Source organism: Varanus komodoensis, unplaced genomic scaffold (genome assembly GCF_004798865.1).
Source record: "Varanus komodoensis strain SLA01 unplaced genomic scaffold, ASM479886v1 scaffold24, whole genome shotgun sequence".
Taxonomy (NCBI): domain Eukaryota; kingdom Metazoa; phylum Chordata; class Lepidosauria; order Squamata; family Varanidae; genus Varanus; species Varanus komodoensis.
In genome coordinates, this window is record NW_025335641.1 from 10,060,110 (window position 1) to 10,087,209 (window position 27,100).

Genomic DNA, 27,100 nt, shown 5'->3' on the forward strand with positions numbered 1-27,100 from the left:
TCAACAACTAAATCACCAAAATGTTAAGGAAAGCATAACACTGGCTTATATGTAAAATTATAAAGCAGGGATATGCTGTATATTATACACAGGAGTATAAAATCCCAGCTCCCCGCTTCCCCCGGCAAAAAGTAGCACTATTCTAGCCAATGTTAAATCTCCAAAGAAGTGAAATCTAAATCCAGAAACTAAATTATTCTGGGAAAAAAGTAGCAATATAGAATTGCAAATATGCTGCAAAGAATTTAGAAGAAGCCAAATTCCTCTATTCCTTAGGTTTGTTTCTTTAGATTTTACCCTCTCACACATTTGAGGGTGGTACACGTCACTCTCAGAGCTGGGAATAGTGCAGAATAAATTCAATAATTTCACTATTGATCCATACACTCACACTGAAAAGTTAAAAGATACTGCAGGTAGATGCAAAGGCATACACGTCTAAAGGCGCTCTAACCTTTGCTTATCAGCAGCCATGCCAATCCATAGCATAATGCTTTCAACAACCCCTTACCTAGCTCTGTGTAGGAGGTGTTTGTTTGGGGGAACACTCTCTAATACATTTTCCCTACCCTAATGTAGTAGCCCAAGTCAGACACAGTGAGAACCTGTGATGTCAACTGTTTCCTGCCTCCCTGCCCCCCATACACATGCTGGCTGTTGCGAGAATAAGGGGTTGTTTTCCTTAAACCATTGCTCGAAATTATTTCCTGCCCTCTCCCCCACTGTGTACCAGTGTATCTGCAATGGTACACAGAAGTGGACCAAGTTACGAAATAGATTCAGACCTTTCTATGCAGATGAATGAATTTTGGCATGCAACTAAGGAACAATTACATTTGAGTCAATGATGTTGCCTTTGAGTATATGGATTTAAGCTATGTGGAGACTTTTAAACAGATCATCAATATATACGGATCAATATATAGAAAGGTTGCAATTCAGCCTTCTATAAGTTAGAGCTCAGTGGAATCAATAAGTCTGAATCATACGTAATTGTGTGCAAAGACTGCAACCCAATGAGGTTAAGTCTAAAGAAGAAATATAAAGTTTCAGAATCATTTTCTATCACTATACTATTCAGCAAAATTACAAAATAACCCAGGAATGCATAGTGACAAGTAGAGTTTGAACCTATGGAAAATACTTAAACATTTAAAGTAACTAAAATTGTCAGAGTCTTTTCAGCAACTTTTAGATGATGAGTTCGCAGTATCTTCCCCCACCCTACTTTCCTCCCACCTCCCCCACCCCACTGTATCCCAAACACAGCCATTACTCAATTTCTAGCCAAGAAAATTGATTGTTTTGTTTTTAACCCATAAAGGTATCTTATGATTAAGTGGAAACCTCTTTTTTAGCAGACACAGAAAATGGAAGATGAAACTGCAGCAAAAGCATGGCAAACCTTAAAGGTCAATTAGTGCATAAATCTATTTGGAAAACAGAAAAGATAGAATTTACAAGCTACAATAAAAGTTATGTCTTTAAAGCTGTAGGTTATATAACAGGGTGGGAAATGTTTAATATTGGATTAAATCCGTTCTTCAACAAAGCAGATATGATCGTAATGTACAAAGTATGTACAATTTAAGAACTATGTTTCATTAGCATTTGATTTTCATATTGTATAAAGCCAGAAAATTATAAAATCAAATTGTTATGCTTTTCCCACCCTGGCAGAGAATAAACATGAATTCAGAAGCACAGTGGAAGTGGAAAACGAAGAAGAAAAGAGAGAAAAGGCAGCAGAGAAAGACAGAAGAGGTGAGTACAGAGCTACAGAAGTGTTTATTGAGCATGCTACAGAGGCAAGCAGCGTACACATAAGAAGAAATTAAACAACCATCAAACCTCCCAACTTTGTTAGAAAATTAATTTTTAATTGTGCCGCTTTCAAACTATACTGAAATATTACATTTCTAAAGATGTAAAAACTCAACTAATAGAAAATATACATGACCTTTTTCTACATAGGTAACAGAATCTATGACTCTTGGAACTAAGTACATCAATTTCAAAAAGTATTGGTCATTTGAACAGAATCAAGACAACAGTCCAGACTGACACAGGAACTGTTTTTAAATGAATGCTTTTTTCCTGTAGATTCTGAGCCATGTTTATAGTAAAGTCAGATCCATTTCTAGATACAAAATATTTTGAAGAGATTTATTAAAACTGAATATTACAATGCAAGGTAAATTAAGACTAAAGGCACATAAACTTTGGTCCCACCTGGTTGTCAGTTTTGTTTTGTTTTGTTTGTATAAAGAAAACTGCCACAAAATTATTAATCTTTCTGCAAAAGTTTGCAATACACTTTCTTCATCCTTGAAATACATGCACCAACTCCTGAACTAGCTAGACCAGTCTGCACATGCTCAGAAATCCACAACCATATTTCAAATTGTAATTACTAACTAAAAATGGCAATATATATTTAAATGCACATAAGTCATGTCAACTTCAAAAAACATCTACAAAAAATATTCAGCCACAAACAAGACATTACTTAGTGCCAACATTTATATGATACGCCCCCAGAGTGTGTGTACAAAAAGGTTAAGACTTTACAATGCTTTTCCCACAGAGGCTTAAAGCCATAGGAACAAATTAAACACAAACAAACAAAAATGCAGAACATAACAGAATCACTTTTCTGTTTTTTAAAGAAATTAACTCTCTGCATCTTGGTAACTCTGACTAACACCTTTATTCTTAAGTGAACTAAACCTGGAATACACAAGGCCATTTTATTTAGTGAAAGAAAGAAAGAAAGAAAGAAAGAAAGAAAGAAAGAAAGAAAGAAAAGAAGCAAGCACAGGTAAAATGTGCTGCATTTCTCTTACAGTAATGCAACTTATGTTGTTTAAAAATGATTCATGAATAGCCAATAAGTCAAGCAGGAGAAACAAAGCTTAACCCTTTTTACACACTCCTGCCTAATACATATTTGGCATAATCCTGCAAACATTAGTTGTGACTAAGCCCCTATGAAACCATTATTTTAATTATGTTGATTTCAATGGGATATAGGCAAAACCAATGTTCACTGGATTGCACCCACTAATTCCCATGTAACAATGTGCCCCAGACAACCAAATTTTTAAACTAGTAAATGCAACTCTAGCAACTCTAGGTTTTCCTTTTTTAAGGCACGTATGTTAACTAAGTTGAAAAACTATGGGATTTCCTCAGAATCCCTTTTAAAGAAAATGGTTTCATAAACATATGCAAAACCAGCAGATAATATCACTGCTTCTTCCTTGTAAATCCTTTTATGTTTTCATTAATACATAAACAATCAAGGAATGGTAACAGCATGAAAAACAGATGTCCATCTCTGGTCCCCGCTTTCCCGAACAGTCATAGATGACAAGACTAAACAATGTGATACAACCTTATTATTTTGATCTCTCACTTCAAATGGTTGATTTGGAAAAAGAAACTCTCAGATGATGATTTTCTCCAAGATTGTAATTATGCAGATCAATCAAAGCCTGGATAGCTTCTTCTACTGTTGACATCTGAAGGAGAGCCATCTTGTGATCTCTTCTGGAACAAAGCAATAAAATTAGATACGAAAACAATACTGGAAAGTTGTAACATAAGCCCCATTTTTACCCAAGATGACTGGGGATTTTTTTCCACTTTAAATGAAGTTTCAAAGAAAACTTGCTTACTGAAAAAATTTAAATGCTTTCACAGTGCCCCCAGTATTAGCAAATAGCATGCGCAGGTCATCTTCTGATACTGATGGTCTATACAAAGAAGGGAATAAAAGGGAGAAGAGGGAGAGAAAATCATTAGAAACTAACATTTGGAACTTATTGAAATTCTTCAAGGTAATTAATCAATGACCACTTACGGAATATTAGACAAATGAAGAGTTGCAGATGGAGGAAAAATATTCTGAAAGTTTTTTGAGCCAGGTTTCTTGAAGCGATGAAGAGGTGAATTGCCAAAATCTTTAGTTAGTCCTTGGTCATCAAGTCCTTCTCGAGGTAGTTGAACTGTCTGATGTTTGGAAAGTGTAACACGAATAATCTTTCCATACATTTTCTGACCATTAAGATGGCTCATGGCTGGGGAAAAAAACCCCAAGTAATGCTTTCAGTATTTCATCTATTAAATTCATTGTTAAAAAGTTAAAATCTTCAGTGTTAAAAACACATTCTCTGATGGCAATGAAATTTTTTTCATTCCATATGTTAATGCCAGTTAATATAGAAATTTTACTCACATTGCAAAAAGAAAAAAAGAGAGAGGGAGAGAAAGGTAAAAAGTTTAGCGGGCAATCCTACAGCTCCTGGGACTCCACAGGAAGCTGTGGATCATCTCCCAGGTGCCCATAGGGAGAACTACAATCCTGAAACAGATCTGATCATGGATCTTCCTTCCTCATGTCCTACCAACTTTAAGTACCCAAGAGGAAGCAACTGAGACTGCATAAGAGCAATCAGAGAGGGAGACAAGGGGTTGTAGGGCTGTGGGCAATACCCTGTGACTTCTCCAGTCCCATCCCCACCTGCTGAAAGGTAAGCCAGCTGTGTGGGCTCAGAGGCCCAGGGAGCTGGTTTTGCTGCTTTAAATGCAAATTGCTGCGATCCTTCTCTTTTCTTGCCTGGCTATATACAATTGAATACTCAATACACACATCGCCAGGCATTAACTAAATTTGTTCTCCAGCAAGCCATTATAAATTTCACTATAACCACATGCTGAAGCAAAAGTGTATTTATTTTATTCAAGGAAATGTTAAAAGGATATGGAGCAGGATCCAAAAGGCCACATGTGATGTTCACAGTCACCAGGCTTCTTTATGTGCTCACAGGATTCTTGGGGAAAACGGATGTTATTCATAAACAGACTTCTGAGCACACAACAATTTTGTGGGGTTTCCCCTTATAAGAAGCTCTCCATTGCTGCTTGATAAACCACTAAAAATCACAAAGCAGCACAAAAAGCTGTGTTTTGTGTTAACCTCACCCCACCCCCACCCCAAACCATGTTCAGTACCTACAATATATTGTACACACCCAAGTGACCGTTTGGATCTCAGTCATATTCTTTAACAGAATTGTCTTTTTTTAAAAACACAATGTGCTTTCTTTGCTTCCATAACAGTCAAGTTCATGCAACAACTTAACCCCTCATATACAATACTGCAGATTTTAGACAGAAGCAAATATAGAAATGTGAACATGGCTTGTACAAACAAGTTTAAACGAAAACCAAGATTTTGGTGGCACATGGAGGGAAAAATAATCTTAATCTCACCAAGCTGTGACTGGTTTCCATCAGCCATCTGTATAAGGGCACTGTCTTTCTTATTGTATAAAATCTTCACACGTTGTACATCCCCATAAACACCTTTTTTAGAATCAGAAAAGCAATCCAAAAAATAGTATTTTAAGAATAGCTAAACATAACATTTTGACATATCAATGAAACATTCGGACATATCACTCGCTTCTCCCAACATTCACGCAAATGAATAAAGAAGAACAAGATTCTGAATAGGTGAATTTTGAAAAAAGGAAGACATTTTGATAAACCCTCAAAGCTATGTGAATGATATTAAATTAAAGATCATGCAAAATAAAAATGCATGCATTAAAAGAAAATCTTGCATCTATGGAAAGTTTTAAAAACAGCAAAAGAAAAATAGCGAAAGATTTACTATTCAACTTTAAGCCAAAGTGCTAGCTACAAATAAGAATTAAGGTGAAACAAATAATTAAATCAATAATAAAAGTATAGTGCTAACGATAACATACCGAAGAGGGTAAACAGACTTTGGGGCGTAACCATCTTTAGAAGGAGAGAAGAGCAAGCAGCATAAGACAAGAAGAGAGAAGAGTCGAGGAAGAGCGGAGATGAACAGATCATCCATAACGAAGGGTGGTTCCCGCAGAATGGTGAGGTGGTCATGGATCATGGTTCAAGGCGGTTAATTGGGGCAAGTTGGTCCGAGGAACATTTTGTTCAAGCACAGAAGCATGAACATAGGGGAATGGAGACAGGGGATGGAGACAAGGAATGCAAAGGAGAGGACAGGGGAGGGTGTGGGAATTGGGGAAGAGATAGGGAAAGGGTGGGTGTGCACAAAGGGAGATAGTTGAAATGGGGAAGGGAAACAGCAATGCAGAAGAAAAATAAGGAAGTGGGGAACAAAAAAAAATAAAATATAGGTCAGTACATAGGAAATGCAGGAATTTGGTCAGAAAATGGTTGGTTTATGTATTGTACAAGAAAAACTGAGTAAAATGTAGTCACCCAAGACAAAATATGGGTAAAGTACATATCAAACAGTAAGTTACATTTCATCTGAACATGGGAAAAATAAACATGCATTAGAAACTTAAAAAAAAAAAACAACCAAAGACATCTAAACTTTAACTGCATAAGCATGGCTGGTTATGAAATGCAGGCAAGTCTTTCAAAATGGCACTCTGATCCAAGCATTTTAACATGCAAGACTATGAATGAAAAAATGATAGAAGTATAATGGTTCATATTAAAAACAGAGGCCAGTAAAAATGGGACACATGTTCAAAGTAGACAAACTGATACAAACTACCCCACATTTCATACCAGCTTTCACAGCAAGTCAAAGTAAAATTACAAGACAATAAAATGCAAAACTAAACAAAACCTCTCAGATTTCAGAGTTAAGGAAGTATTAAAGTGAAGATTTTTAAAGGAGACAAAATGAATAGCAACTGCAAAGGAAAAGTAAAATTACTAAGAGAGACTGAAGAGTGTCGCATCAAGATCTTTGGGAGAACCTTCAAAGAAAAATGTGTTAGAGTCGTTCACATAAATACTACAAAAATGCAGTGACATAAGCATGGAATGAACAAGCAAATAATTAGCAAAGGCAAAAACAGAACAGCAGTTTTCTTAAAATCTAATTTAGAAAATGGAGCACATTGATACTCGTAAAATTAAACTAAAAGACATCCAGAACGTGCAATATTTACCATATTTTTCTTAGGAAAAATAGGTAGCCGAATAACAAAGGATATTTTAAAAGATGCTGGCTACCTAGGAAAACAAAAGTATTTAACTATAATAGAAAACCTTGTTCAGAATTTAGCTGTAAAACAATCTGGCGTAACATGGGATTTTTTAACAAACTAATTTTAATAAATAAAGACATGGAAGCAAGCTCAAAATAAAGAGGCATTTAGGAAGTTCACAAAATGCAGTATGTTAAAAGAATAACAAAGCTAAAAAAAGTAGATTCACTGACCTCTTCATTTAAATTGCTAACCAGGAGTACTGTATTGCCACCAGCTGAAACTCCAGGCATACCCACACGACCAGCGGCAGCTGCTGCAGCAGCGGCAGCAGCATTTGGAATACCCAAGGGACTCAGCGCTCCTGGAACAGCTGCAACAGGAAGCCCTAATTTTAAAATAAAGCATATTTTACGAAACACACATAAGTCGTTCCAATCTAATCTAATTTAGAAGTGCTATGTTGGTTTTGCCATTCTAGGCATGGCATCCATTTGTTTCTCCTGTATGAAGACCATTAACCTTTCACATGGACAACTTTGTAACATCAAAATTTACCACTCTTCTTACTTCTTACCCTAGGTTGGATTCAGAGTCTGACGGAAATACTCAGTTCATCTACATGAGGATTCTGTTCCAGCAGAAGAATACAAAACTTTTGTAGATTTCTGCCTTTCTTTGCAGTGCCCTGTAACCCCCTCATAAAACAGGAGGGGTTTTATGAACTACTGAAGGAAGAAGGAATCAGCAAAGATCACCACCCTCCCCTAGCTTTCTGGTAGTGGAGGTATTCTAACTAACATTCTCTTGAGGGGATACTGCCACTCACAGAAAAGAATTTGGATCTAACTGATTATGGCAAGCTAAAAAATGTTCAAGAGCACCTATGAGCAAAGAAAAATTGCCTTAGTACCTTGCTCACTTTGTTATTTTTGCCATACTAATCTTTGGCTTAATGTTTTGATCAACATAAACACTATTCAATTATAAGTCCCAAACTTTAATTGTCCACTTACTGTAAATTAAATTTCTTGCTCTAGAAGATAATCAATTGGTGGATGTTTTAATGATAAATGAAAAAAAAATTACAAAACACCAAATTATTCTGACAAATGGGCCAGTATTAGCTAGTTAAGCCAACTGTATAAAGGAATGTCTCTGAAGAATATTTATTCGCAAATTGTAAAGGGCAAACAAAACAAGAAGAATTCCTCATCAGTTCCCCTGAAAGAGGAACCTTTTTGCATTTCATCATCCCTTTGGGTTTAATGAGGCCAACTTCTTTCTTAATTTGTAAATTGCTTTTGATACACTGAAAGTATCTACAAATAGTGAGGGAAAGCCAATAGCCATCAAGCACCAAATCTATAGATGCTGTAAGGATAACCACCCTCCTAACACTGAAGCCATTATTGCTTTCTTGGACTGAATGCCATCAGAAACACAAGACTATAGATAAGGGGTGATAAATTATTCCATATATTTCCAGAATCCTGTATCTACAAGTTACCTGTGTTAGGAATGAAAGCCACCCGTTGGTCTTATAAGGGTTTGTTGCCCAGTACAGAGATAAAAAATATGATTCGATATTGCTGAGATTACTTGAAAAGTGTACATGTAGTATCTGGTGAACACCCTGGTAACTTAAGGAAGAAATGCTCAACTAGCAGAAGCTCTACAGCCAGGATAGTTGCAATGTATGTTCTATCCCACCTAGAACACTGGTTTACCCCCACCACCCCACCCCACCCCACCCCACCCCACCCCCACATTTTTTGAACAAGCTTTTCTGAAAAATATCACTTAAAAGCTCTATATTAAGAATATGAACTCACTTTTAGAATAGAAAATTTTGAATCAAAAGAAAAACCAGTTGAAGCAGCTGCTGTGTCCTGTGATCCCACAGTAATGCAACAACATTCATCCAGGTGACCCAATCAGCTCCACTCCTACCAAAAAGTCACTATCACCTTTAAATAAACCTGAAAAGCAACCTGTGATTTGTGAGGATGTTTAAAGGGGCCTTTTACTTTATATTACTTCATATCACTCAATCTTTCTTTGAACACTGTTAAATCTCATAGTGAGCAATGACTACATTCCAGATCTTTTTTCAGAATCACTCAAAAGTGATAATGATCCCAACCTTTCTCATCATTGCACCTTTCATGCTCTTTTTAAAAATCTCCTCTTTTAGTCACTAGGAAGTTATGGCAGTGTGGAAAAAGGGGTTTGATTGATCATGGGAAAAACCCTACCCTTAAAGTCATCCCTCTTCAAAACTCTGCCATATTCATAACCATACATGTTACAGGGGGAATTTGTTTATTATTACTTAATGAAGGATGACTATATAAACACTTCACACGAACTTGGGTATTACTACAAATGCCTCCCATAAATCATTTAACAGAAGCTACTTTTTGAAGGAAGACTTTTGTAGGTGAACATTTCTGAACTTCAAGAGACTCCTTAACCCATTTCTGTCTTTAATAATTCATACATGAGAAAACACACGAGTGTGATGAGAGGTCTACAGAAGTTTCTGCTTTCTATTTTAGTCAACGTGCTAACTTTACCAGAACAAACTGGCAAAAGCCCTGTCTTGTAGTGATGATGTGCATTTGACAATCTGTACATTTCTTACCTGCTCCTGTTCTTTGGCCCCTATTACTACTGCTCACTTGGGCATGCTTCCCTTCCCTTGAATTCTGCAGACAGGAGATTCCGTAACCTGAACATATTCATTCCCTGACCAAAAAAGCTCATATTGGATACAGAATTCTCTCAGGGCACTGCCACCCTTAAGAAATAACACTCCGTTGTACAGAGATTATTTAGGATTGTTAAGAAAGATGTTCTGTCAGGTGGGGTATCACCCCATACTTTTGTTGCCGAAAAGGCTGACACAGCCAGAGTGAAGAGGGTAGGATGTCAGCCTTATCCAAAGTCACATGGTGTTCAGTACAGTGATCATGATCTAAGATAATCAGATCTAATGGGTAAGGAAACAAAACTGTTGTGAAACTGCCCAGTGAGCTTTGACTATTGGGTGGCATATTAATAATAATTATGATGATAATGAGAATTGTGAAAGGTTCCCACGTTTTGTCTCTATGAGAAACAGCAGGTCTTGTGAACATCTAGGTTTAGTAAATGAATGGAACTCTTGAATCACTAGTTAAGTAAGCCGTATTATCACCACACTGCTGACAATGTATCTTATACAATCTTAGAATTGAGAAAGTGATTTGATGAGGTGAATGCTCAAACAGATCAGAGATATGAATCCTCTGCTGTCTGAGATATACTACAAGCATGAGCCTGCAGCGGGTGTGATGTGCAAGGATGTATGCAGATACATTTGTGTGGGGTCCAGGGAGGCTAAAATGTTGCTGGGTTTAAGTGATTCTGCTATGCACTGCAAGGAAGAAATTTTCTAGGAAGTAACAGAAGCCCACCTAGACCTGTACAGAAAGGTTTGCTACACTGAAAGAATCAATATAGGTGAAAAGAGTCAGTGCATGTTGTAACTAAACCACTGCTTGAGCTGCTGACCAGGAGTCCCTCTGGTGGAGATGGAAGGTCTGGTTGAGAGATTGATGGGCACTAGCTCTGCAAGGACCTCTCTATTTTAATTGAGGATTTTTTTGTGTTTTCTGGCTTTATCTTATCTGTACCAAAGTTCTATAGAATTCCTTCCTCAAATCAGAAGATACAGCATCTTGTAAGGACACCTTGCAAAAGAATCCATGTTTCACAAAAAACAGCCTGGTCAAACAGGTCAATGTTGATATTTAAGTGGAAGTTTTGTGAAAGTCATGTGAGAAAGTTATTATTATGCCCTGCACCCCGAGACAAGCCTCTCCTCCCCCTTCCAAGCAACCACTCTGATACTAGGAAGCTACAGAGAGATCAATCTTTTGAGCTCCAAGATCTTCTCGGGAAGCTCTTCCCTTGGTCTCACCATGCTCACAGGCATGTTCTGTGCTATCACAGGAGAGGACCTTCTCAGTGGTTGCCCCAAGCCTCTGGACCTCCCTTTCTAGGGAGACTTGCTTGGTGCCTTCCCTGTTAGGATTCCAAAAGCAGGTGAAAACCTTTTTGTTCCTGCAGACATTTGAGACTGGCCTGTGAGTTTGTACTGGATTTGTTTTACTGTTTATATTGTTTGTAGTGTTTAGAATCTAACACTACACTTCAATTATAATATTTAATCTGATTTAAGCTAATTTTTAACTTTTTCCATTTTAGTGATTTAATTATATGGATTTTAATGTTGTGAGCTGCCTTGAGTTCCGATTACGAGGAACAGGCAGGATGTAAGTACATATTGTCAAACATGAAGCAGAGATAAGGAGGCAATTCTTCCCCTTGCATTCTTTTCAAGGCCCTGGAAACTTCCAGGTTAGGGGGACAGGATCCATGGCGGAACCCCAGCTTCACAGGCTAGACGTTTCCCACTCCTGGGTTTGGAGTATTCAATGTAAGAGGGAGAGAATGAATGTGAATGAGTTTTATTAACAGATTTTCCTCCCTCACTAGCTCTCCCTTTCCAGCAGGCAGCAGATTAGAAATTGTGGTTCTATCATCAATGCATCTTTTTTCCCAGTTAGAAACCTGCTTTGCCATTTTAGGCAAGAACAGGACTGCATTTCCTGTTGGTGGCTACTTTTGGGAAATCAGAATTTGGTCACTGTGGTAGTAGCAAGCAATCCAGGCATCTGGGAAAACAGGCGTCTCCTTCTCTGAGGCTTTGGTTACAAATTAGGGTAGGCCAGCTAAGAACTGTTCTTGATGCTTGTGTTTTCAGGCTGGAAAAGAAAGTGGCCCACCTGGATTCCTCACTGTCACAAACACTTCAATGCCCCCATCCTGCTTCAATAAATACAGCCACCAATAGCCCTCTGGATAGTACTTTCATGGAGAATGGCATCTCTCCAGGTCCCTGGTTGCCTGTATTACAGCAGTGGCCAATGTGAGTGTCCAGGGGGGATTTCTGCCCCTTGAACTCCCCTACTGCATGCCGCATTCCCATTAACAAATTCAACACTAGTAACCCATTGCAGAAGTCTACAGCAGAACAAGTTATATTCAAGCTAAATTAGTCCATTTTAGCTTTTCAAAGCAGTTTGCCACCTACATTCAATGAAAAACCTGTCAATTTTGTTGAGGCTGTCACAAATTTCAATAGAACAGAAAGGGCTATACAGGGGATGGTGCCGGTGCTGCATGTGACATGCAGCCCTTTGTGTATAGGTGTTCCAGCTGAAAACACGAATCCATTCAATATTCTGTGCTAGAATATGGCAGGGACAGGGATCAGCTGGCATACATTGTCTGTCTCCTTGGAATCAGACTTCTCCACGGAGCCTGTTGTCCTGAAGACACACTGGCTGATGAGCTCTTTGCTCCAATTTGGGGTTCAGCTTATAGCAGTTCACAGAAGGTGCTCCTTCTCTCAACCTGTAAAGTGGGGAGACAAGCACCCTAATGTTGGGAGGTTCTGGTCCTGCAGTGCAGGCTCCCTGTCTTCTGAACACTTTGTTATGGCAACACTTGTTAGCATGCACAGACGCCATCTTGTTTCCTCCTCTTCTATTTTGCTGGCTCTTATATAGTCCCTCCCCTGCTCCACTCTGCTTGCTGGCTATCCTTTCTAGAGTGCGGGCAACAAAGAAGGGACCACTCTTTTAAAGCACAGAAAGAAGAGAAGCCTGATAGTTGCTGGCTCTACAACAGAACAAAGGAAAGACAACAAGACAAGAATTGCATCTTACTTCCTTAATGGCACAGGACATTTGCTTGACAGAAGGGAGGAGTTACCCTAATTAGGATGTCCTCCTTCCTTTAAAAATTATTTCAGCGCAAATTAGGATAGTGATTCAGAGAACAAAAGTCATAGCTTTCACATGGAGGAAATTTTTAAAAAAATTGAAAGAAGTAATACAGGACTGTGAAATGCCTTGATAACCTGAGGCAGTGTATGTTGAATGCAAAAGGACAGAGAACATGATGAAAATGTCCAGTGAAGTGGATAATCAAATTTTATTTTTGTCACTTTTTCAAAGGTTCTTGTTTTAGCTAGTAATTTGTCATTCAATCTCTAATGGAACCAGCTTCATACTCCCATGCAAATAGAGCAAATGTCAATTATTAAATGTCTTTTACTGTCTTCCCTAGAATCACAGAAATCTGATTGCTATAACCTCCCTCCTCTTATTTGTGCAACCAAATTGTGAGGAAAACCTTATAATTCCTTTTCTCCTGCTGCTCAGAAGCATTTCCATGCACCAGAATGGAGTGATTTATTTTGTGAACTGTCCAGAGAACTTCAGCTGATAGAAATGTAATAAATAAACAAATAAATTGGCTATGTTCAAAGGTGAAATGTTATTTATGCCATAAGTCAAAACCTTTCATGGAGAAGTTATTCTACATGTATTTTTTTCCAATACTTCACTAAGGCAAAGTCAACACAAATACTTTCTTACAGTCTGAAATTACCTGTAATATAAGGACTCACAAAGAAGTTTAATAAGGAACAGCTTAATCATTTAAATTCAGAAGGGATTTGTAGTGATCGAAGTATCCAAAATCATGGTGGAATGAGTCAGATTTACTTTAGTTCTGAATTTGCAAACTTTTAAATGTTTTTTTCCCTCAGGGCTGAATTATGTCACCCTCATAATGTTACTGCTCTTAAGATACAGGAATAGAACTAGCAAACTTTCACAGGGAGAAATTTTCCTCATGCAATTTTCTTCCATAAAGTACAAAATGTACGTCATTAAAAGGAATCAGTACTCCTCCTGACAACAGATCTGAAAGCAAGCTTTCCTCTTTGTTGATGAGTTTTTCTTCTACAAAAAGATAAGTACTCATTAAAAAGGATGGCCAATTTACCATCCCAACAACTGATTGCTGCAAATGAATGAGAGGATAGAGCATATGAATACATCTGGACAAAGATCATCTGTTAAAATTTAATGTTCTAATTCTGGACAGCCAAAGAGACCCAGAAATAGCACAAGGCTGTAGGCACCTTGAACTGCATCAAAGTCCTGAATGAGAAGGATGTATGTGGGTATGAGCCACATGCTCTGAATCTTATTTTACATTAGGAGATGAGAGGCATGGGCAGCACAGAATGAGTTTTTTTAAAGGAATTATGCATGTCATCTAAACTTAACATGGTTGGAAAAGTCACTGGAATGGACTCATTTACCCCTACATATTCCTCAAGAAAGCATTCTTGCCTCTTTATTTAATGGGAACCAATAAACAAATTAAGAAATAAATTTCATTCATGATTTCATTTTATTCACCTGCAGCCATACTCACAGTTCAGTGTATTTTCCGTTGAAGCAATATTCATCAGGACAAGGCAAAAGGCATACTTATATTTTGAAAATACAAATTTGTTGGCCCAGTGACAAAATTTGTATGATTTTAGGCAACAAAATTTCCCATCACTACTACTGACAGGTATGCAAAAGAAAAAAAAGGAAATAATTCTGAGCTCTGCAGGAACATACGGACGAAATGAATAAGGAAGTAGTTTTCAAGGATTAAATTTGTGAAGTTATTTAAATGCCTTGAAATTTTGCACTGTGTTCTGTCACCGCTACATAGTACAGAAAACTTGCCAATACATATAGATGACAGAAGAGGGGCCGTATTGCAATAGCAGAGCAGAGCAGACCCTCTACATAAAGACAGTCCAAGGTTCAAGTGTCTGAGTAAAGTCATGGGGGTTGGAACGAGGTGCTATCAATTTTGTAATAACTTATATCTCTTTTTTTCCAACAGTCATTGTGATGTGATATTTATATATTTATTTAAAACGTGTATGCCGCCTATTGCAACATAGCCTAGAATTAGTGTCTGGGATGATAATCTATTTTGTTCATCTGACCAAGGAGGTTATGTTCAACCTATTTTTGACAGAGATGTACATTCTATGAACAACCAGCTTCAGAGCTGGGGAATGCAAGTAAATCTAGTACTGTCAACAAAGACAGTAAATGGTATTTATGGAACACAATGCTTAGCATTAAGTGAGACTAGTGTTCTAGCTGTGACTACCTCCTGCATATATCCTAGCTAGTTATCTCCATTTGGAGATAATGTGTTGTGTGGAGCTTTGAAACCTTCTTGGAAACCTCAGTTTTTACAAAGCATAGCAACTAGGTTACTAACTGGAAATGGCTACAGAATACATCTAGTAAATTATTAAATTGCTTCCCTTGTTGCCAACTGATTTTTAGACACAATTCAAAGTGCAGTCTATTGCCCATAATACACCAAATAGCTTGGGCTGAAGTTACCTAAAGGACCTCACAGAAGCCTGCCAAACCTTATGAACTTCATCAAACTAGTCTGTCTGCCATCTAAGTTAGGTGGCTAGTTAGAAGCACAGCCTTCCTACAGTTTAAATTTTATCAGGTTTATTAATTATTGATTTTAAAAATAGCCCAGTATGAGTGGAAAAGACTAATGTATTTGATTTTACACCAAATAAATGAACCATGGATCAAAGAAAGCAGAAGATAGCTTGAATTTCTTTAATGTAGACACTGTTGAATACTATTTGCATTCAAGTCATACTGTAAAAAACCTTGCAAGATATGTTCAAAACTTAAGCTGGATAAGAAGCATCTTCAACAAGATAGCAGTAAGACATGTAATTTGGCTATGGCACAAACATTCAGTGACTGAAACTGATGTGAAGCATTAAGATCTTACTGTCAACTCTGTGGGACCAGATAATCTCCATCCAAGAATATCAAAAAGGGGGCTACATGAAACAGCATATGCATTAGTATCCATTTTAACAGACTCTGGGTATATGCAATGGATATAAAATATCCCTATTAAAGAAATGGAATAAAAGTACCCCAAATAGCAGCAGAATTATTGGCTTAACTCCAGTGGCAGATTCTCAAATGGAAAAAATAGTATTAATAGAAATAAAATGAATACAGAATTGGTTAATCAGGTCAAAACTGATTAAAAAGGAAAATGTATGCTGAAAACAATAATAAATATAATTATTCTTCAAGTCCTATTCCATATTTTCATTAATGGTTTCTTTTAAAAAAAAAATATGTCACCTACATATTTGCAGGTGACAGCACCTTAGAATAGCAAGAACAGTTGAGAAGGCAGGAAGGAGGGGGGGCAAACAAAATCATACCTAGCAGTGAGGTCTCCTTTGCAAATGCAGCAGCAATAGCTGGGTCCAGAGCTGGTTGGCCATCGCCAGAAGGTAGGTCAGGGCGAGTGTAATCCCTGCTTTTATCATTATTGTACTTTACATTCAAATTGACCAATTTGGAAAAATCAATCCGTAAGGTACAGCAGGCATTATATATATTCTGACCATCTAATGCCTGGAAGAATATGAAAATTCTGATTAAGCATATGTAACAGTCGTGGATTAGAAAACTAAGCACATTAACAGAAATTATCCTGAAAATATTTTAAAATACTTTCATAAACCAGAATTTGCAAGCTTTGCTCCAATGTGAGATAAAGCTGCTGTCTAAACTGCTGCAACTTCCCCACCACTCTTTCAGAAGAAGCTCATCACAGCTGCATTTTACTACATGGAGCTGCTAGGGCTTAACCTCAGTGAACCCTCCCTGTTCAATTACTAATTCCCAAGGAACTGTTTTTCAAATGTTTACGAGTGGGTGCAGAGAAAGGGTTTTTATCAAAACAGCTGTTATCCAATTCACACATTAACAGGATTTCCAGAGACTTTTACTGACACATATTCATATTTGCAAAGTTGTGTACTAAATGCAAATTACAAAATCTAACCTGACATCTCTACCTTTGTATTATGTACAGAAAAAATACTCTGAAAATAAATAGGAGTTTGATTATATCACCTATACAGTGTTTGTATTACATGCATTTGATTCCGGTTAGTATATTGTAATCTATCCATCTACACTGAACAACTGAACTTTGACATATCGCACAGCATCCGTTTTATATAGCTACATCCTCTTTCTATTTCATTTATAAATCGTGTCATCTCCTTCACCCCCCCCCCTACATGCATGCACACACTTTTAACCATCTTCCAGGTGAGTCTTTTGGTATATCCAGTTAGCAGCAGGTGAAGCTAAATACCTGGACACATTTGGCTGCAAGCAATATAACTAGGGTACCGAAGTCCCTTCCTTCCTGCCCTGTCCTCACTATACTAAGCATGAAAAGCTTCAAGCTTAAAGCCACTCTTAAATATCAAACACAAAATTTAAAATGAAGATACTTCAGAGTAATCCATTAGTCCCTGGGAGGGTATCTCAGAGACACAGGCCTTTCTGGATTCCCCCTCTTGAAGCTCTAAAACAAACCTACTATTTCAGGAGCTCAGAGGCCCATCTAGGAAAAAAATAAAGGAAGCTGGAAAGGTGAACTTGATCTCTGTTGCTCCTCCTGACTGCCAGTAGCAGCCTGGCAGGGTACAGAATACTCAAACACTGGAAAGCAAAATCCATTAGGAGTGCAGAAGCCTAGCAGAGGAAAAATGAAGATCTCCTTTTTTCCCTCTTGCCTATCCACTTGTCCTTTATGTTGAACATGACTGAACAGGCTCCACTCTGCAAATCCAGCATAGCAGTACAATCCACTATTACTGGAAGAACTGATTACTTGTCCTCCTCAGTGGGTTAGCAGCGGAGGCATGAGGCACTCTGATCCTCTGCCACCAGTTTGTTGTGTTTCTACACTTGACTCAGAAATGTTTCAGGCTGGCAGTGAAGGAAAGGATCGGCATCATCATCTCAATTCTAGTGGCCCCTTGGCCAAAGTTCTCTGGATGGTTTACTTTCCTCCACAGCTAACACTCATTTTAAATGAAGATTTATAGAGATAGAGCTTCTTTCTACTCATAAGAAGCTTCATGCTCCTGTGCTTCCTAGCATGACAATGCAATGGGTTGCTGCAGAATGGATCAAGTGTTGCTCCTAGACTGCACAACCAAGCCTAGAAGTGCAACAGGAGTTGTGTGCTCCCTTTCTCTACTGAATGCTCTCTAACTTGCTTGAGTGAAGTTCCTAGATGCCTATGGCAACCTGTTGATGGTTAAAAACAAGGCTGAGGGGAGGTAAGCAAATACAAACAAGTAACATCTTTAGCAACCTCAAGGAGATGCATGCAACACAGATGCAGGTATCACAGGTTGGCTGCTGAAGGATTATTAACATCTGCCTCCTGAAGGGCTTCAAAGGCACAAATATATAAATATGAAAAGGCAAAAGCTCAGAAAATAGCCTCAAATCAATTGCATATAGGCAGAAAATCATATGTACAGGCAATACTGTTGAATATGCACTATTAAATATAGGAAACAAACAGGGAAGTTGTTTTCCAAGTATAAAAAGGAAGATAAAATGAAATTGTAAAACTTGAGCTCATGAGTGGCTCTAAATGAACAATCACAAAAACATCTCAAAGCATACATGCACATAATTACCCTCTCTAAGATGATGTAAACATTAGCCATCTGTTTAGAGACCTCAAGGAAACCAATCTAACCTATGGAACACAGCCTCTGCTGACACTTTGAATAGATGTGGTGATAACACTTCTCTCTGTCTCACACTCCTTCTCAATTTCTCTCATCTTTTCTCCAACTTCAACAATATTTTATCACTATCATAATCAAAGGAATATCAAATGATGTTAGAGTATATAGACAGCAGGTGAATTAGAAAAGAATCCCCAGGCACATCTTAAAGAGGCATTCTCTTGGCTCAATTTATACAGGCTGGGAAAAATCTCAAGGGCAGTAACAGTCAACAGCTTCGGCATAACAATACACTACCACCCTGCTTTGTTGCCTTTACTGCAAGGACCAAGTCTGGAGTCTTCAAGCAATCAGGCAGAAATCTGAGATACCACAAGCACAATTCAATTTTTCTCCCCAGCTGAGGTTCCCACCACTCCCACTCAACAGCAGGCAGTCATACTTTCTAAAGAAAGCATCTCAGGATTTTAGCTTGGTAGATGCATTCATTTTATTTTTAAGCAGTAGTAATGTTCATGTTCTAAAATCAGAGGTCTCAATCCAGCATTGGAAAAATTCACACACAGAGGCAATCTTTCATGTGCATAGCTGACAGAGATATTCATCTCTATCATTATTCCTCTGGTCATCTAAATCCAATGAAATAGCTAGAAGCTCATAATGATACTCATCGCCACAGTGGCTAATTGCTGTTACAACCGATTTTCTGCTAGCTTCCTGTGACTCACATAGGGTCAAGACCGATGAAAGGATGCTTCTTTTTCAGAACTACTAGTGTTCTTCATATGGGAGCACACACACATTAAAAAAAAAACTTGCAACCCTACAATCGTATACATGTCTACTTCAAAGGCCCATTGAATTCAATAAGGCTTACTCCTTGGAAAGTGTGCATAGGAATGCCACCTGAAGTTTTCTGTGAAATAGGCTCTGACATAGAAGCAAAAAGCACATGTTCTATACCAAGTATAGCATTGAAGGTTGACTAAATAGAATCCACATTTATATGCTGAAAGTGGGATTCAAGGTTATTAGAGCATGGTTACTCTGACACTCTACAATATTATTTTCCAGGAAATTGGAGTTTATCAATAGACTTCCTAAAGCAGTTTGTCCTACAATTTAAGGCTTACAGAAATACCTGTAAGGTATAAAGCATTAACTTTTCATAGTTAACGTCTTACATTTGTAATTTATCATAACTCTTCTTCAATAGTTAATAGTACTACAAGACTTGATCCTTTTCATGCACTATTGCAATGTCTATTATTGAATGAAGTTTGATGATTTCTGTGGTGATTGGTGGTTTATATACTAATTATGGGGAACAATGATCTTTTCCCTGAGTTTGGCAAAAGACATCTCCAAAAAATCAAAGAAGTTGCAGTTGGTATATAATCAAGATACCCAGGATAAACTATTATTTTTATTCATTTCTGGGTCAATTTGTCTGGGAAAAATGAAAAGTGAAACCTCAGCTATCCCCTTTCATTTCACTGCAACCAACTTCTTAAGATAAAAAGCTGACTGATCAACACTCTCTGGTCTCAGTTCAAACTTAAGTTGACTTAAGTCCAATACTGAAATGCATATATATCCTGAACGAGTATGCATAGTAACAGCTGGCATACCATTAAAGATTTTGGTTTGCAACTAAATGGAACATTTTTATCATCTAGGAGAATAATATTCAAAAGCTGATTATGCATCCACATGTCCTTTTACATAGTTCTGAACTGTTTAGAGAAAGAGATGCAATTGCAAAAGTAAGGATTTCTGGCTGTCGGCACACATGCAGGTATATTGTCCAGAGAGGACTGGGAGATCTGAGGGCAAAGACTGCTGTCCATGAGATGCAATGACATTTGTACAGTCTATTTTGCTATTTGTCTAAATCAGTTTTTCCTAACTTCTAACGCTCTCCAGATGTTGGCGTTCAACTCCCATCAGCTCAGCAAGTATAGCTTAGGGTCACATACGTATGATCTAAATGCTCCCAGTTTTCAGAAATACAGTTTTGTCACAAGCTTGGTAGTAGCCTCCTCTTGCATTCTTTCTCAATTTCCAGATACCTTTTAACTGCAGTTTACCATGCATAGGGAACACCTCTACATCAGGTGTGGGCAACCTTTTTCACTCAAAAGGCTGCACTACCTCATGGTTACGTCCTAGGATGACATACCAGTAGGGATCAGCCAAAGACCCCTTCTCTTACACACTTGCGCACACACACACACACCCCAGCTGTTTCTTCAAGCCTAAGTGCTACCAGGGTGGTGAGGTGAGGCTGGCTGTTAGGGAGTCAAACACTGCTGAAAAGTATGGCTTGAACACACTCCTGACCCTCCATCCTATGCTCTAGAAAAAATCAGTTGATGTATGATGATGCTCATGTATGTAATTCATCCAGAATTCAACCCATGCTATCTTTGAAGAGACACAATCATTCATATAGATATGTATGCATACAAATAGAATTGTGAAAAAAAATTATTTTTAATGGCTATCAATGACTGGATTTGCACAATAGAGTAACTCATCCTTGATAACTAGTCACAATGGGTTTCTACATAGTCTGAACCCAGACTATTTCCTGGGGGATGGCTTGTTTTGGGACAACAAGCCAGCCTGTCACCCCATGGCTTGTTCTAGGGACTGCTGAATACACAACGGGCTGTCGTATCTTCTAGACCCAGGAGACTAAACCCATTACAGGTTGTAGTGAGCGAGCTGCTTAGCTGAAGCAGCAAAACACCTTGCTGACCTTGCTCATGCCACTGCCTGCTGCTCCAACTGATGCTCAAGCACCACTCTGGAGTGACCATCACTGGTTAATTAGCCTTAAAAAGAGCATTTTGGGGACAGCACAAGAGTGCATAACTGTGATAGTTGTTTTGCTTTTTTTAATGCACCAGTCTTTTGGCCCTGCATACTTCTAGCTGCCAAGATTGTGGAGGCTTGCTGTCAAAATGCAGTAGGTAACATCCATGGACACCAATCAAGTAGGTACTCAGAAAAAGGGGGTGTGTATTGCGCAACAATGGAAAAGTGAAGAACCACCCACTGATGACCTGATCCTAAAAAAGATCTTGGACTGTGCAGAAATGGATAGACTGACTTAGTCACTGATGGCGAAAGAAGATACTGATTTCTATCAAACTTGGGAGTCTTTTTATTATTGGCTAGAGAAACGGGACTTCGTATAGATTTAAATATGTTTTTAAGTTATCATACATAGAAAAAAAATGTGGGGGCTGACCCAGCAGGTCCGATGTTTCTGATGATTGATGTTGTTTTTAGTTTTCTTTGTTTTAGGGTTATTTTGAATAAAACTTATTATTAAAAAAAAGGGTGTGTGATGTAGGTCCTTCTTTTGGGACGACCTAGACGCTTGGGGAGGAGTGGAAAAGGTGGAGGACACTGAGAACTGTCAAGGCAATACTATAAAACCTTTAGTACTGTAGAGATATACTTGACAGGCCCTTTTGTGGCAAAATACCTATTCTGCTTTGCATTTCAACTAACATATCAGCTGACAGCTGTCAAAGGTGCACAAAATAACCTTTGAACTTTGGTCAGTCTCTACAGATGTTACCTACTGCACTTTGTAAGCAGACACCTACCAGGGCATTGGTCAGGCAAGACTCCATATTTCAGGCAGTTGTAAGTGCAAACTTCACACTTCTGAAAGACAGTGATTTTTTTTAAAGTTATGTCAATTGCACACCTTCTCAACACAAAAAAGGTGGGTAATAAGCCAGTAACGATCCCTCCAAAGTGCTGCTTCAGTATCAGTGGTGGCAACACAAGGTTCTGTGAAAAGCACATGAAAAGCTTCAAATGAAAATGGGGTACTGATTGGAGAAAGGAGGCAGAAAGAAGACAACCAACTATTTATTAGGGGAACTGTGGGCCGTCTCTCTAAGAACCCATACTGTATCTGATTCACAGGGTGGGCTGCTGAGTTTAGAGAACTCACCCAGTGCTTACCAACCCTATGGTATGCATACTAGAGGTTTCTGGCTAATTCAGAGTACTGGCTTGCTTTTCAAGGTTTGATCATGTTAAGATGCATATATATTCAGTTACAGTAATCAAACGGGGATGTAACTAACATGAACCAGAAACAGAATAAACGAATCATTTGATGCCAGGATCCACTTTTGCAACCTGAATGGCAAGTCTGAAAATCATAGCCACTTCATAACAATACTAATGCTGACGGCAAGGCTATTATCATCAGGTTCTTTAGGAAATGCTCTCTCTTCTAGGTGCTTGATTTTCTTAAATTGCTCTTTAAACTTCCTTATTGAGCTTTCAATTTCTCTCAAGGCCACATTCTGATTCTCTATAAAGAGTACTATCTGAAAAGTAATTTTACCATTAACCTTTACAGTAAAAAGCAGTGCCAAAATTCATTTAGTTTCTCTACTGGCATTATTGAGGTTTTTAAACTGACCCCTGCAAACTGTCATATAGTTTATAGTCTAGATGTATAGACTATACATCTACATCATGTGCCACCTTATTTTTACATTTCTTACATTGTATTTAAATATTTAAGTTATTTCTTCCTATATTCCTTTTGTACTTTCCCCCACTAATTCAGGTAACAGTGTATACTGTTGAAGAACACCAACTGCTACATTAAAAAGGAGCTTTAAATAATGGAGTTTTATTTAATATTCTATAGCTATAAATGTTCTTCAACATTTTTTGAACTTGACAGAAACAGAATTTCCACATTTTTAGCCAGTGTTTCATTGTTTTACTTTAAATATAAAATATGTAAAGTCTTGGTTAAAAAATGTGTTCTTAGTAATGTTTATTTGCACCCTGCTGTCCAGATACTTTGTCAAAAAGCTGTTGTAACCCAAGGGAATAATTTCATTTGTCTCCCACATTAAATTAAGTAACCTACTGGTGAACAATAATCCTCTTGCTAGCCTGATGTGTCTTATTCAGAAATTATCATACTGTGATCTCATCAGTCTCAATGGCCACATAAGTAGACTTCCAGTCCTTTAAACCTCTTTACAATACCATATATAAAGAGTATTCCAGATACATTCTATTCAGTAATCACGGTCACCTTTCATCTATTACTCAGCAGAATATTCAATATCTATATAACCCAACAGCATTCATATGTGCATCCTAGATCAGTGTACCTTCTCTAGTCCATTTAAAAGTTGTTTGGTAGGGGATAGTGGCCCAGGTTGCACATTGCAGCAATTCAGTATTCTTTAAGTGTAAAAAAAAAACCTTCTAGGTTACCATGTATGAGTGAGCCATACTGGTTCATGTCGCTTGAGCACTACAATGTTGTCCCAGCTGACAAGAGTGACTGAACAACCCAAAGTCACTTCATCCTTGGAATGCTAGGTGTGACATACAAACCCAGAACCCTGGCTTGTTTCACCCACAATAAGCCAGAGCTGCTTGGCTGCTTCTGCTGACAGGAAGAGTCAAACGGAAGTGATAAGGTCATCCAAATGAGCAGGCTGGCTTGTTCATGGTAACTCAGGGTTTGCTTAAAATTTAACTAACTTACTAACTAACTGGGTTGCTGTGATGTAATAACCAAGCCATTCCATTAACATCACTCTCTTAAAACGATCCATTAGTCTTTTTTTGTCAAAACATTAGGAGAGAAGTCTGCTGACAATGGAAAATTAGTTATGTACAAGAAGATCAGATCTTCAAAGATCCCATTCACATATCATGCTGAGTCATCAATTCAGGCTTAATAAACCAAAATATGAATGAGCACCATGCTGGTGCAAACAGCCCAATCATTTCTACTTTGCTCCTCTCTTTTGCAAAAAGAAAGAAACATCAGAAAGTTAAAATTAAACATAACTTCCTCTTATGATCTAAATAGGACTATGAGTTTATTGCTTCCAAACAAGCCAAGATTAGAAACCACCTTAAAATCATGGTTCATGAAGCCAGAATAGATGCCTTACAGAGGCAAGCGAACTCTTGCATTGAGTTGAAAGGAAAATACACATTTGGTTCCAGATTATTTTTGAATGGAACATTTGTCACCAAATTGCTCATTTAGAAAATGTCTTTACTTACAAGCAATAGGATGCTAATGTTGATTTATAATTTCTGAGTTTGCTTATTCTGCCCAACAAATCAAAATTTGGCAAACAAGTAATGCCAGATATTGGTTAAACAAAATTAATCAGAATTGTACTTACAAGCTTTGCTTGTTGGGCATTAACTGGATCACCATACTGTAACAGTGCTTGAAATTGGTTATTCTTTGTGAATGTGATTATTTTCAAAACTGCACCAAATTTGGAGAATATCTGTTGAAAAAAAACCAAATGCAGGTGGGTACTCAAATTGATAAGTAACAAAACAAAGATACCATGCACAAACCATGTTATATTAAAAGATCTTCACAACTAATCTGGTAGTGGTAGCTGTGGTTTCAGAATGGTAGCTGTGTTAGTATTTTGCAGAAAAAATAATGAGTGTTCCATCATATTAGAGGTTAACAAATGTATTATGACATAAGCTTTCATGGACTATATTCCACTTCATCAGATACATGAAGTTCTATCCTTAGCTGGCAGATAACATTGTTCATACACAGAATAATAGTACTCCTCTGACTTATATTATACTTGTAGTGAACACTATATAAATATTAAATACTATAATTATTATATGCAAATAATTAATGTTTTAAAATTCTGCTGATCCTACACTTACTTATTTATGGTTAGACGTGTTCAGTTCATTGCATACCTACATATAAGGTTGTATTCTCAGGGTGGTATAATTTTACCCATTGGTGGGATTTTCTGCCTCAGCAGCCGAAATATCTTGACCAACCTTGGGTGCCATCCATAATGACTGATGGGTGGGAGAAGAGAAGGGATACTAACTGTTGTTCTGCCTCAGCCAGCAAAAACTCCTGAGTACTAGCTTATGTCATAATAAATTTGTTACTCTCAAAAATGCTGATTCTGTTGTTGGCTTTTTTAAAAAAAGCTGGTAGGGATACAATATTAAAAAATTGTTTTATCACCCTATGAATTTGCTTCTCTATTCAAAATGTAGAAAGCAAAACGTTCACAAATGAAACACTTACTTGGTGGAGGACATCAAGGGTTACAGGGTAGTACATGTTATCAATAATTATTCTAAGGACAGGACTCTGTGCTGGAGTTACTGCACTTTCACTAACTGTGGTTCCACTTATGGGAGTATTTGTTGTCTGTACTGCAGTCACTGCCTGTAAAACAGCTTGAGCTCGCTATACAGAAAGTAAAACAAAGAAACACAAGAATAAAATGAACACATGTCAATTTGGCTTGGAGATTAGCATATTCAATTGCTGCCTCAAATCCCCTTTATAATAAAAATGTAAATGACAATAATAATTTCTAAGCACTTTTCATTCATTCCCCTCTCCCTTATAACACCACAAATACTTTTGTGAACCAGATCTTCATATTACTTATCAACATTTAACTAGATCTAGATACAATATTAGAGTGTAGTGTATATTGTGGAATAAAACCAAGATGGAAGAGGAGAAATCTGTGCTTCTATAGCCCTTATCTGTTCCCTTCTAAACAACAGAAATAGCAGCATTCACTCCAGAGAAGGGAAGTCAGAGATAAAATAAGCACTGGATTGGCTGCTTAGCACCAAGATGCTAAAAATCACCCTAAATTTGTATGTTGCTATTTGAATAAGCAGCAATTGGCAATGGAGAATAAATCTGTAAAACATTCCAGATCAATAGCAATTTGAGGTTGGCTCTTGGGAGGGGGGTTGCTTTGTTTTGCTGGGCATGAAACCCATTCCTCCCCACATTTTTGCTTCACTCTAACCAGTCCCAGAGATTAGAAGGAAATCCTAAGTAAGGGTTTAAAGAAATAAAATGTCTGAGAATGTGCTACTGCGAGGACATTATGCATTCATGTTCAATAATCTCTTTTCTTACATTAAAACACAAACATGAAAACATCTTTAATACAAATAAGATTTTAACTAAAATTCCCTTTCCCCTTCTTCACCCTAAGAATTTTAAATATTTTTAACACTTATCATATCAACGCTGTTGGTTTGTACTGTAACATCTTCTAAGCTAGAGTCAAATATAAAGATTAACTTAAGCAACCCTGTTTTGTATTTGCAAGTCATACAAAACAACACATTTTTGTAAAAATCCTATGATCAAATAACAGTTTGATATTAATAGCACAGACCCACCCAAGTCTATATAACTATGGTCAAACTGGCTTAAGGAATTTTGTGAAGAATATGATTTTTCATGTTTTTACATATAGTAACTTTACAAAAGCAAATCAATATATAAAATATGAAGACTGCATGCCAAGGAAAAATTGGAAATGAGTATCACTACTAAACTTTTTGATATACTTAATGGTAATTAACTGAGCTTAACTGATTGGAGGTGGCATGTAACTTATTGAGGGCTTGCAACTATACTGACTGTGTTTAGGGAGGCAAAATTAATTTGGAAAAGAAAGGGAGGAAG

The 27,100-nt window shown here is 37.5% G+C and overlaps 1 protein-coding gene across 6 annotated transcripts in view; it reads right to left on the reverse strand.

Moving 5' to 3' along the window:
• Positions 1-1,859: 1,859 nt before the first annotated feature.
• The window catches only part of PTBP2 (polypyrimidine tract binding protein 2), an 83,959-nt gene continuing 58,718 nt past the window's right edge, over positions 1,860-27,100 (reverse strand). For 3 of the 6 annotated variants that reach the window (XM_044432605.1, XM_044432599.1, XM_044432603.1), the window contains 9 exons: positions 25,682-25,846; positions 24,780-24,890; positions 16,222-16,417; positions 7,256-7,410; positions 5,778-5,811; positions 5,278-5,370; positions 3,866-4,082; positions 3,681-3,758; positions 1,860-3,552 (listed from right to left, as the gene is read on the reverse strand). In XM_044432605.1, coding sequence (XP_044288540.1) covers positions 3,420-3,552; positions 3,681-3,758; positions 3,866-4,082; positions 5,278-5,370; positions 5,778-5,811; positions 7,256-7,410; positions 16,222-16,417; positions 24,780-24,890; positions 25,682-25,846 — 1,182 coding nt within the window. In that variant the 3' untranslated portion in view covers positions 1,860-3,419. The remainder of the gene's footprint in view (positions 3,553-3,680; positions 3,759-3,865; positions 4,083-5,277; positions 5,371-5,777; positions 5,812-7,255; positions 7,411-16,221; positions 16,418-24,779; positions 24,891-25,681; positions 25,847-27,100) is intronic. The other 3 variants (XM_044432602.1, XM_044432601.1, XM_044432600.1) reach the window with 3 other exon arrangements.